Source organism: Papaver somniferum, chromosome 10, assembly GCF_003573695.1.
Source record: "Papaver somniferum cultivar HN1 chromosome 10, ASM357369v1, whole genome shotgun sequence".
In the NCBI taxonomy this organism is placed as follows: Eukaryota; Viridiplantae; Streptophyta; class Magnoliopsida; order Ranunculales; family Papaveraceae; genus Papaver; species Papaver somniferum.
This window is the reverse complement of record NC_039367.1, coordinates 12,317,878-12,329,986: the sequence shown is the minus strand read 5'-3', so window position 1 is coordinate 12,329,986 and position 12,109 is coordinate 12,317,878. Positions and strand designations below refer to the sequence as shown.

Below are 12,109 nucleotides of genomic sequence, written 5' to 3'. Positions count from 1 at the left end.
ATAAACTCCAAAACATGGAAAAGCACTTTTGAGCAAAGTTGTAGCAAGAAACAAGATTCAAAAAAAAAACTTCCTAAAGGAAATGACACTTTAGACTCAAACAATACTTTAAGCACAGTAAGTCTGCAAAAAAAAAGGTTAGCTATGGACGACAAGAAGATAGCTCAACTCAGCAGACGTCGATGCCAAAAGTATACCTAACCATTAACACATCTTACTCAACAGGGTTTTTATGAGTAAGCTCTTCAAACTTTGTGATTAATTACACAAGTATGAGTCACAAGCTAATCGAGAGATTTGTGTTTATGGTCAAGTCTCTTTTTCCTCCTGAATCTAGAGAGGGACTCTTTTTTATGTGAGAAATTATCATAAAACTTACTGTCATCAAAATACGAGACATAGTTTGAGTTCTTACAAGAAGACTTTTGGTTTGAGGAGGAAGACAACCTGTTGACGAATTTTTTATACCCTTCATTTTTTTTTTAGATTATCCCTCATTTCATCAGTTTTTCTTCTTTCTTCTGAACTTCCTTTCTCAACAGGAGCAGCGTTATTTTCAGAGACAATGACCAGATCTTCCTTTAGATGATGTTTATTAAGACGTCTGTTTTGTCCTTGAGTGTTCGAGGAACTCATTGAACTGACTTTCCTCGTAACATACACAGGGTAGGTACGAAACCAATTGGTTTAGTCATACGAATGTCAGTTACACCTTTAAGAATTAAATCTAAGGTGTGTTGAAGTTGAACCAAGGAGTTTTTCTTCAACCTAGAGGTTCCCTTTCGTCTAACAGAACTCTTTGTCTCACAGACAAGACATACTTTCTGATCATCAGAATGATTAGATAATACAGTCTTAATATCATCGTTAGAGGATTTCTTCCCTCCATTAGATGTGCAACATCCTTGAGTGATGGTGACTTCAGGCACATCCGTTTTCACTTCTGAGCATGAACCATCTTTAGTTGTGTCAGAATTACTTGGCATACTAGATTGGTTTGAGCATCCTTGAATAGAGAGCTTGCTCAAGTGATGGTAAATTTCCAAGGCATCTCTTCCGAGGCTAGCTTCAAGAGACGTACACGGAGAATGAACTTCAGAATTACCTTTGGGTTTGCAATATCTTATTACACCAAGTAGAACATTGATATGGTGCTTCAACCGATTGAATCTATCAGCTTCGATTCTAACAAGATTTAGAATCAATTCACTATCTTCAGCTGAATCACGTTCATTAATGGAGAGGCTCACATTTGAAGGGTAATCGGAAGTACACATGTCAGTGTTAGTCTGTCTCGTCAGTACAGAAGGTTCGTCTATCTTCGAGATTGTAGAATCCTTCTCTTTAATAGAGTTAGACGAGATACAACTTTTATTTCTGGTAAGGCGTTTATCAGAGATAGTACTCTTGTCCATAGAGTCATATCGCTACAAACACAGACTTGTAAGGTCTTAAACGTGTTTTCCTGCTCTGATACCAATTGAAAATGCGGGGGTCTAACAACACCACCCAATATTTCGCTTAGCAATCTGTATGGACTAACTCCGAAATACTTTCTAGAGAATCAACTAGACAGTCAGACTCAATCTAAGTAAAAGTATCTCAAGGAGTTAATTTCTCTCTCTTGTTTTGATTTACTCAAGCTAATAGAAATTAGCGAGTTTTTAATCAAACACAAGGAATAACTTGGATGGTACCAAAGACCAATATCCAAGGATCAATCAATGACAATCAACAACCAAAGGTTAGATTACTCTAATTGATGATCTAACGCATAACCTGTATTATTTCAATTATAAAGATAAAACAATATAATGCGGAAATTGAAATAACACAGACACCAGAAATTTTGTTAACGAGGAAACCGCAAATGCATAAAAACCCTGGGACCTAGTCCAGATTGAACATACACTGTATTAGGCCGCTACAGACACTAGCCTACTCCAAGCTAACTTCGGACTGGACTGTAGTTGAACCCCAATCAGTCTCCCACTGATACAAGGTACAGTTGTAATCCCTACGCCTCTGATCCCAGCAGGATAATGCGCACTTGATTCCCTTAGCTGATCTCACCCACAACTAAGAGTTGCTACGACCCAAAATCGCAGGCTTTAACAATAAACAAATCTGTTTCACACAGATAAGTCTATCAAAGGATCAATCTGTCTCCCACATATAAACCCTAAAGTTTTTGTTCCGTCTTTTGATAATAATCAAGGTGTAAAGGAATCAATTAATAATCTGGTCTTATATTCCCGAAGAACAGTCTAGATAAATCAATCACCTCACAACAATCTTAATCGTATGATAGCGAAACAAGATGTTGCGGAATCACAAACAATGAGACGAAGATGTTTGTGATTACTTTTTATATCTTGCCTATCGGAGATATCAATCTCAAGCCAATCAATCTGATTGTACTCGTACGATAGAAGATGCAAGATCAGATCACACAACTACGATAAAAGTAGTATCGATCTGGCTTCACAATCCCAATGAAGTCTTTAAGTCGTTAACCTGGTTTTAAAAGAAGAAAACCAAAGGTTAAAGGAGAAACGAATCTAGCACGCAAACTAGTATCACACGTACGGTGTGGGGATTAGTTTTGCACAATACTAGATGTCTCCTTTATATAGTCTTTCAAATCAGGGTTTTGCCTTGGTAACAAAGCAATCAATATCCATCGTTAGATGAAAACCTGATTTAGATTCAAGCTAATATTTCTCAACCGTTAGATCGAAAACTTAGCTTGTTATACACACTTGACAATGCACGCTTCTAGGTTTGTTAATCGTACCAAGCATATGCACTTATTGGTTCAACAATAGTTAACCAATTGGTTAGCCATATGAGTATTTCATATCAACCATGTTCTTCTTCACCATAACTAGTTCAAGTGACTTCAAATGAAGTAGTTAGAGAGTTGTTCAATTGCAAGGAAATCTCATGTACTACACAAGACACAATTGAAGCAAAGATGATTTGATTCACTTGAATCGGTTCATGAACTTTTATAGCCACAGTTTGCAAACTGCATTCCTTAGTCTTTTTAAGTTTAAGTTCAGAAATCATCTTTAGATATATAACCTTCTTAAGTTCGCACACTAGGTTCGCGGACTTAAGCAACCGGGCAGAGTTTACAAACTCCGGCAGAAAATCTCGGCAAAAGACCTTCCGCCGGTTCGCGGATTGGGTTCGCGGACTGGCACTCACGCAACTAGTTTTTCAACTCCAGCAGAATTTCTCGGGATGAGAAGTGCGACAGTTCACGGACTGAGTTCGCGGACTTGGCAACAAGCCATTCTTCTGGTTTCTCTTGATCAACAAAGTTCGCAAACTTTGATTCAAGGAATAGGACTTATGCACATATGTGTTTCCACAACAATACTTATGTCCATCATTGGTTATGTAATCTAAACTCTCATTCCAATCATTGAATCATTCTTAGAGGACGTTATACAGTTGTTACACCATTTCTCGTCAAAGCAATTCTCAAGATGATTGAAACATACTAGATAAAGATAAAATTGATCGAAGCGAAAAGCTTACCAACACATATTTCGAGATATAGATATGCGAGGTATACTCGGATCGAAATACCAAATGTGTATAATCCAATTCTATATATATAGCATACGACTTCTTGTCTCAAAGAGTAGGAGATAGAGTAGATAGACTTTTGAGGGACAGATAAGTTCAAGTCTTCACATACCTTTTTGTCGAGAAGTTCCACTGGTTCCTTGAGTAGTTCTTCTACTTGTATGATGAATCGCCATGAATTCCTTGAGATCAACTACACTCTCTATCCTAGTCCGAGACTTAGCTATAATAGACTAGAAATCAAGACTTATAGTTTTGATCACTAACATTGACAAATATGCTTGAGATAGCAACGCATGCGAGTTCGACCGAGCAATGCTCTAACAGTAAATCTCAAACATGCTAAAAGAACATAATTCAGTAAGCCCACAAAACGAGTTCTGAACATAATTGTATGTACTGTAGAGAGAAATCTAAACAAACGCGACAAGTTTTCATATAACAGAAACCGAATGTTAAATGTACTAAAGAAACTGCACTGAATTAATTCTCATTGGTACTGACGTATAATGTTGCATGTAGATTTGTTGTGATGAGTTTTCAAACCACAATTTGAACATGTAACATGATTTTTTCCCTTCTCCCATGCGTTCTTGATGCGATTCGCCTTTTTTCTTCCTAGGGGAGCCCTAATTACAGCTGGTGGCAGAATAATATCTTCCTCGATATACTCATCAGACATGTGGTGAAAAAAAATATGAAAATCAATAAGAATTCAACAATACATATCATTATGCACTGTGTTTGTGATGTTTTTCCGTTGATGTATTATAAACTGCATATCAATATGTACTGCTAAAGAAAATCCTAGTTTATGGATGATATGTACTGCGTAGACACGTACCTGTCGTAATTAGGAACAAGTCTAATAGCTAATGAATATAGCTCACAAAACAGCTAGCTTTGAAGTAGTCGTCGATATAATCAAGGAACTTTCCGCCAGTTGCATCTATTGTTGTAGTAGCATGCGAGCATGGGAACCCATAGACGAGCCATCTTTGGCAAGTACAACTCTTTCTCTGTAAACCTACCGTATGAGATCTGCACAAAAACAATATAGCAAAGTATATTTATCAATACAAAAAAAAAAAACTAATTCCAGAAAAAGATCGAGTAACTTGGAGAATTAGGGGTCAACGCTAACCTTGGAGAATGTACTTCAAAGAGGTGAGAATGCGACTGAGTAACTTTCCAAGGACGACCAATCTGAATGTGTAGTTCAATTAAGGCTTGATACACAGGAGTTAAGAGTTCTAGATTCATCTGAACACTTTCTTCACGGCGTTTTGACACCATCTTCATTATACGTAGCCTACACGACAAAAAAAATAAAACAAAAGCACATCAAAACAAAAAAAATGCACTAGAAAAGTAGATGAGTGGAGCATGCTTAAACTCTACATATATGTTTTGACAAGTACATATCAACATTAAAAAAACCTCAAAACAGTATATATAAGCTTGTACTGTAACAAGAAATCGTTACTAACCTGATTGTGTCAACGAGAGCACATGCATGTAACTTCTTCTAGCGGGAAATCCAATTATTAAATGATGATTCGGAAACACTTGAAGAAGTCTGACCAAACCTACATCCTAGGAATAATGCACTGGACCACTTTTCCTTAGGAACGTTGCGGCAGTATTCAGCAACCCAAGGCCTTCCCAAATATACCATTACTTGAAGACCTTCTTCGTATTTTGTTGGAGAAAGCACATACGTAGCTTTACGGAATCAATCGATCACTTCTTTGTACTTTTCATCAGACTTGTTAATAGGTAAGTTGTTCTTCAAATGGAAGAAGCAAAAGCTATGATAAGAACTAGGAAAAACTTCAGGAATATGTCTTACCAACCCTTCAGTTCGGTCAGTCATAAAGTGATGGGACGATGGTCTACAACTTTCTTAAGATTGAGCAAAAACCAAAGCCAACTTTCATTATTTTCTACAGGGACTAAGACATATGCAAGTGGGTAAAAACATGCAAAAACAATTAAAAGTTAAGAAACTGATTTCAAACTATTAAGAATAGACAATACATATCAATATGTACTGGTACATATCAATACGTATTGGTACATAAAAAAGAGTACATATTAATATGTACCAAAAACAAAATAATTTCCTTGATTGCCATTAAGACATGTCGCGGCCATGAGAGTTCCTATAAAAGGCCCTTTAAGAAATGTAGCATCGCAAAATATCATCGGACCCTCTTTACAAACTCCAAAGCATACGAAAATCCTATTGAATCTGCTTGTTGCATCATTGAAGTCAAAATCAATATACGAACCAGGGTTAGTTTCCCTAACAGTATTCACCCACCACACAACATCAGTGTTGTTGCCGAAAATCAATTGATGTGACAATTTTAATCCATGGTACGCGTGGTGATACTTGATGTTGATCCCCCCACTAAATTTAATATAGTTCATGATCTTTTGGGGCTTTATGAGAGGGTTATGCTTGACACACTCATAACTAAATCATTTACAAGCTTTCTTGAAACAGTGGGACTCATTAAGATGTAACCAGCACCACAATTGTGCCTCCCCACATATTTCTTTATCTTAAAAATATCCAAAGACTTGTTAATGGCGACAACGTGAAGCATCCAAGAGCATCTGTCGTTGTTGCATCTGGCCGTGAATCTCGAAGAGTCATTATTCTTTTTTATCACCTTATGTCCAGTCCTCAAACAATATTTTTCGCATGCTCGACGAACGGCTTCAACACCACCATGGAAGAGCTTATATATATCTTCAGAAATATCATCCCAACCATCATAAAAAATGCACCCGGTTTCTCTTTACCATATTTCAAATAACTATTTTTGGCACTCACAACCAACTCTGAACTGTTGTCAACATCAGCACATCTTGAAGAAGTAGATGCACCTGGAGATATAACATCCACATACAAATTAAAGAAAGTTGATTTCTTCTTAAAATGTAACGCAGCAAGCCCTTGAAGCGAATAATCAGCAAGAATATGGGATGTCACTCCATTTTCAACATAATTAACAACAATAGTTGAGGGGGTTAACCAGCTCCAGGCATTACAAATGGTGAACTTCAAATCCTCCAAAGTCGAAGACAATGTGACCAAATATGCAATGTGGTGTTGATTATGGTGTACATAAGAGTAACAAAGGGTATTTGGATCAGTTCCAACAACAGACATGTTTTAACCTGTACAAAAATGGTCCGAAAATAACACCAGAAGCACAAAAGCATAAAATCAGACAATTGTGCAAACATCTAATTTCAGATAATAGTAACACCAGTACAACATAATATGTACTTATTCAAAAATATGTACACTAAACAAAAATAATATGTACTGATTTTGTTACATCTACACTAAACAAAAAATATGTACCACACAGTATGCACTTATTTTGTTACATCTACACTAAACGGAAATATGTACCGATTCAAAGTGTTATACTGTACAGTACATATTGATATGATCCTACAGTACATATCATATAATGGTTTCCTGATAAACTAAAACTAAAACCAAACCTATAATCAAACAAGATGAATACAATGATCTAATGAACAAAAATTAAGAAGATTCAAAATCAGATTAAAAAAATCAACATAAACAGTAAAAAAGCGAACAATCACGTGATTAAAAAAATATCATGCGATTGAACAATGTACATCATGGAATCTGATTGAACGATAAAATTACTAGATCGAAAAAGAAAACTGTGGATAAAAAACCGACAAATCATGAGTCGAGCTGATTATAACAAAAAAATCATGTTTTCGGTTGAAAAAGAAACAAAAAACAAAAATTATAACAACAAAACAAAAAGAAAAGAGAAGCTAATAATAAGAATTATCTGGAGTTTGAATATCAAAACCCTAAAAATGCAGCACACCAGCAGAAAATCAGAGAGAAATAGTTTCAGATCTGAACTGAAGAAAAAAAAACAACGACTTCTCGATTTTAATCTTCTGTTGTTATATGTGTTTTGGACAAGAGTATTCCCGAAATATGTAAAACACACGTAAAAAAACTCACACGTGGGATGGATCAGCGAGTAGGAAAGTCCGTCAATTTTTTATTTTTTTTGGAATACCGAGTAAACGGTTTTGATAGGTGGACTACCGAGTAAAAGGTTTCTCTAGATTGGATTAAACAGCATTTCCTACCAAATACTCACCAGTCACCACTATTCGGATTCCCAGATGATACTAATCATCAAATTGGGCTTCCAAATTGCCCAAAAGCCCAACCTAGCTCTATCGACCCATTAAGATTTACAGGTGCAAGTGCAACCAAGGTAGTTTGTCTATCTATATAGTATACTCATAGATAGTTTCAGTTTCCAGATCGTCTCTTCTCTTTCTAGACTTTCTTAAAACCCTAAATTTTTACTTGTTCTCACGAGAGCCAGAGGTAAATAGTATCTCTTCCCATACTCTGTAAACAAAACCCTAGTTATTTATCTTGTTGTCACTTTTCTCATACTAACCCTAGTTTTATTTTCTTCTGTTTTCTGTCTAGAGTTTCGAAAATGTCTAGAGTTTATGTCGGAAATTTGGATCCTCGGGTTTCAGAGAGAGAGCTTGAAGATGAATTCCGTACCTACGGTGTTCTTCGAAGGTAAGCTGTTTTAATTCGTCTAGTTTTCTTTTTCATTGAAGAAGGGATCTAGGGTTCTTGATTTCATAGATGATAAAAATATTTGGTTTACTCTTAGAAATTAAATCGCCTAAAATAATTTCCAATTTGAGATTGATGAGTATGGTAATAGATCGAGTGAAATTAGTTGTGTTCTGAATTTATTTTGAATTATTCGCAGAGATTTGAGTTATTGTTTCGTTGAGAGGAAAGATTCGTCTCTTGTCTCACTGAAATCTGTCAAAAACTGTAGTTTTTAGTCTCTTGGTTATGTTATGGTCGTGGGTTTTTAAGCGATTCATGCCTTGTGACATACTTGAGTTGTTATTAAGTCTTACAATTTTTACATCATTTTTAGTACAGGAAATTTTGTCGGCCCCAAAATGTTTTCTTCCACGTTTCTCTCGAAATGGAATACTCCGTTTCGTTTTGCTACTTCTTGTAATAACGTCGCACTGATGCCTTCCGAAAAGAGTACTACTTTTTGCTACTTGTTGTAATATCGTCGCACTGAGGCCTTCGGAAAAGAAAACTCTGTGTTGCTACTTGTTGTAATAAGGTTGCACTGAGGCCCCTCCAGCATGGGAAGATTCTAAGGTGGCAGAATTTCTGGAGCCCTTTGGACTACTTCAGTGCCGTATGTGTAGAGGACCTTCCCCTCTAGAATGACTAAATTCTCTAGTATATTGTGTAATAAACTGAAGCCAGCTATAGAGTTCTGTCTTTCTCTCGAATTCGGAAGTGCAACACTCGTGCCAGCATTCTCACTTCTTAGATAGCTTTTTCTTGCTTTGTGCTTTCCGTACGCTGGGGCTTAATAGTCACACTTCTGGTTCTTCGCCCTACGTTCTGCAACAAATTTATAGGTAAAATATTTTGAAGCATATACCTTCCTAACAGCCAAGTGAAGTATGAATTAAGGGGTGTATTTAAATGCATTTAGCTTTGGGAGGTCTGTCGCAGTATTTGCTTGTGAACTCGATCATATGGTTTGTGAGTAGAAAGAATCTTCTGAAAAGTATCTGTTTCCTTTCCATCAGATACTGAATTCTAATTGAACTGCAGATCAGTGCACTATCTTCATATTGTTTTATTTAAGTATTCCAATCTCTGTAGTTTGTCTTGAATGTTTTCATGATAAATTGCAGTGTTTGGGTTGCACGGAAGCCACCGGGTTATGCTTTTGTTGAATTTGATGATCGTAGAGATGCTTTAGATGCGATCAAAGATTTGGATGGTAAGTCTGCAATATGCATTTGATCAACAAGTTGGCTGTTAAGTATATCAATGACATGATTTTGTAAATCAAATTTCTTCTCCATGCCTTTTTGAATCTTTTGTACTGTTCCTTGTTTTATGCGCCAATAACCTTCTGTAGCAAAATGATGTCTCTGCCTTAATTGGATATCTATTCTGCTATTTCACATGATGTATAATATTGTTTGTAGTCTGTGAAAGTCATGATTTGGCATCTGTAATTGCAGCATGATCTGCACTGAACTATTTATATTAATTATATCCATGTTACAGTTAGATATTCGTATTTTATTAAGCGTCATACAAGCTTGATCCTTTATTTGTTTTCATTACTTGCTTTGGCCTTTATGCTATTCAAGTATACACCAAGAAGTATCTTGTCATTGAAATTCACTTGCAGTGTGGGTCACAGTTGGCCTTTGCTCTCAGACTCTATAGTGATGCTATTGTCATTTGATTACCCTCTTCTATGGTAGCTTGTTTCTTATTCATTTGGTATTCTATTGTTGACATTGTATTTTGGACGAGATGGAAGTTATTTCTCATTAGAGGTGATCTAACACATAGATGTTTTTTTTTATCAGGGAAGAATGGTTGGCGGGTTGAGCTTTCTCATAACTCTAAGGGTAGTGGTGGAGGCAGGGATGGTGGTGGGCGTGGTGGCAGGGATGGTGGCGGTGGAGGTGGTCGTGGACGCGGTGGAGGTGATGACCTAAAGTGTTACGAGTGTGGTGAAGCAGGTCATTTCGCTCGTGAATGTCGCTTACGTATTGGTTCAAGAGGCATGGGAAGTGGAAGGCGACGGAGTCCCAGTCCTCGGCGCCGCAAGAGCCCAACTTACGGGCGCAGGTATGCCATAATTGTTTTTTTTTCTTCCTTTTTGACATGATTTTCTGAAGTATTAGATGCTTGAAGCTAATGTTAGCATTTATTTTGTATAATAGAGTTAGGCAACTTAATGTTTAGCTTTGAATGATCATCTTGTGCCGTGGTTGCCTCTAACCGTTGGATATGTTCAGGTTATATATTTGATGACTTACTGTATTAGAATGATATCATGCACTGTATTGTGGGTCCACATGCAGTGCTGGTGGACTTTAATGAGCACTCCAATGAGTTCATTGTCCAATCTAGATTTTCTGTTTTATTTAGGTCCCCAAAACGACCATGCAGTATCGTGTTGATGAGATCATATGCTTGAGTCGGTTTCTGGGGGATCAAGTTTTGTTTTACTTTCTGACCTGAATCTGCATAATGCACAATAACAAGAAAATACCTAATCTCTGAAGCAAATAAGTAAAAGATATTTTTTGTTGGTAACGTAGTACTTCATGTGTGCGTTTACTGAACCTTTTGGTCTCGAGTGTGGTATTACTTTGCTATATATATGTATAATTAATTTACTGTTCTTTAGAAGCCATAATTTTGAAAAACTGATAAAATTTATTGATTGCAATTAAAGCAGGAGCCCCAGCCCCTACAGAAGGAGATCATCTCCACGACGCCGTAGCATTTCACCAGCACCCCGCAGACGCAGCTACAGCAGGTCACCACCTCCATATCGCCATGCCCGTGATGCACGGGATGCACGGGATGCCCGTGATCCTCGTGATGTCCGTGATCCTCGTGATTCGCCATATGGAAATGGAAATGGGTATGCTACTTTACAGTTATGCTTATTGTTGTTTTAGTTGCGTTTTTTGAGTTCTCCTGCTTGTTATCTTGTTTAAATCTGGGTATTAGCCTAGAGATTTGATTGGCTTTCCAGCTGGGTTGCCTAGAGATTCTATTGGCCCGTCCAGTTGGGTGTTTTGATTGAGCTCTCTGCACTATAGAAGATTACCTTTTCATAAAATGAAGTGATAAATGGGTTAGAATTTTGAAAATTGATGTATTATGGGGTTAGAGCCAGTGACTGGTAGATTGGATGATCCGGTAACAAGGCTTGCTGGTGGGTTAGGCGATTAGACTTTTTTCCATGCCCAGATTTGTAGGAATATATGCAGTAATATAATCCTTATTGTTGTCTCATGTTTCTTGTTTCATACAGAGACCAACCAAGGAGGAGCAGGAGCTTAAGCAGGCACTGAAGAGCGAATGCAGATTACTGTAGTATTAGTTGTACTAGGTTCTAAACTATGACTTTTAATTTTGTTTCATGGATAGACTACCGGCGTCTACTTAAGAGTATGATTTTTCTGCCAAAGAGTGTTAAGGATTCTCTATTTATCTGAACTTCAGCTGTTATGTGCTTTCAATTTGAAATATCAGAACCTAAAGTGAACAGAATTTGCAGACAGAAGCTAAAGGGAAAAGCGTAAGGTGCTTTTTGGTGAAAATCCACTTAGCCAATCATTTCCTATAAAGGTTTAATTGTGGGTTAACATCCTAATCTCGGTTTTAGATAGAAAGTCCACTCGGTTCATCCATCTTCTTATACTTGTGGGTTTTGCATCTGGCTAAAAGGAAGCATCTGTGGCCAGTCTCAAAATCATAAGGGATTTATTTAAAGTTGATGAGTTCCCATCTTTAATGTACAGACCTTAACAAGGCTACGTTCCGATGGTGCATTAACCGTTGTTTCCTGATCACCCATAAAACGTCATGGCCAAA

General features: G+C 37.0%; 1 protein-coding gene across 4 annotated transcripts; it reads left to right on the top strand.

The window, feature by feature from the left end:
- Positions 1–7,926: 7,926 nt before the first annotated feature.
- LOC113318678 (serine/arginine-rich splicing factor RSZ21-like) lies at positions 7,927–11,798 on the top strand. 4 transcript variants are annotated; one of them, XM_026566892.1, is made up of 6 exons: positions 7,927–8,014; positions 8,123–8,221; positions 9,388–9,476; positions 10,081–10,345; positions 10,962–11,150; positions 11,547–11,798. In XM_026566892.1, exons 2-6 carry the CDS (start codon positions 8,133–8,135, stop codon positions 11,584–11,586), a joined length of 672 nt encoding a protein of 223 aa, XP_026422677.1. In that variant the 5' UTR covers positions 7,927–8,014; positions 8,123–8,132; the 3' UTR covers positions 11,587–11,798. The 4 variants fall into 4 exon arrangements, with proteins under 4 accessions (XP_026422677.1, XP_026422675.1, XP_026422676.1 ...); XM_026566890.1 differs by having other exon boundaries at positions 10,962–11,155; positions 11,546–11,798; XM_026566891.1 differs by having other exon boundaries at positions 10,959–11,150.
- The last annotated feature ends 311 nt before the right edge of the window (positions 11,799–12,109 follow it).

Bases quoted from the DNA above. Each gene is read 5' to 3' on its own strand.
- LOC113318678 (XM_026566889.1), top strand. From the start codon at position 8,133: ATGTCTAGAGTTTATGTCGGAAATTTGGATCCTCGGGTTTCAGAGAGA. The intron at 8,222-9,387 runs GTAAGCTGTTTT...GATAAATTGCAG, and splicing joins ACCTACGGTGTTCTTCGAAG to TGTTTGGGTTGCACGGAAGC. The intron at 10,346-10,958 runs GTATGCCATAAT...TTGCAATTAAAG, and splicing joins AGCCCAACTTACGGGCGCAG to CAGGAGCCCCAGCCCCTACA.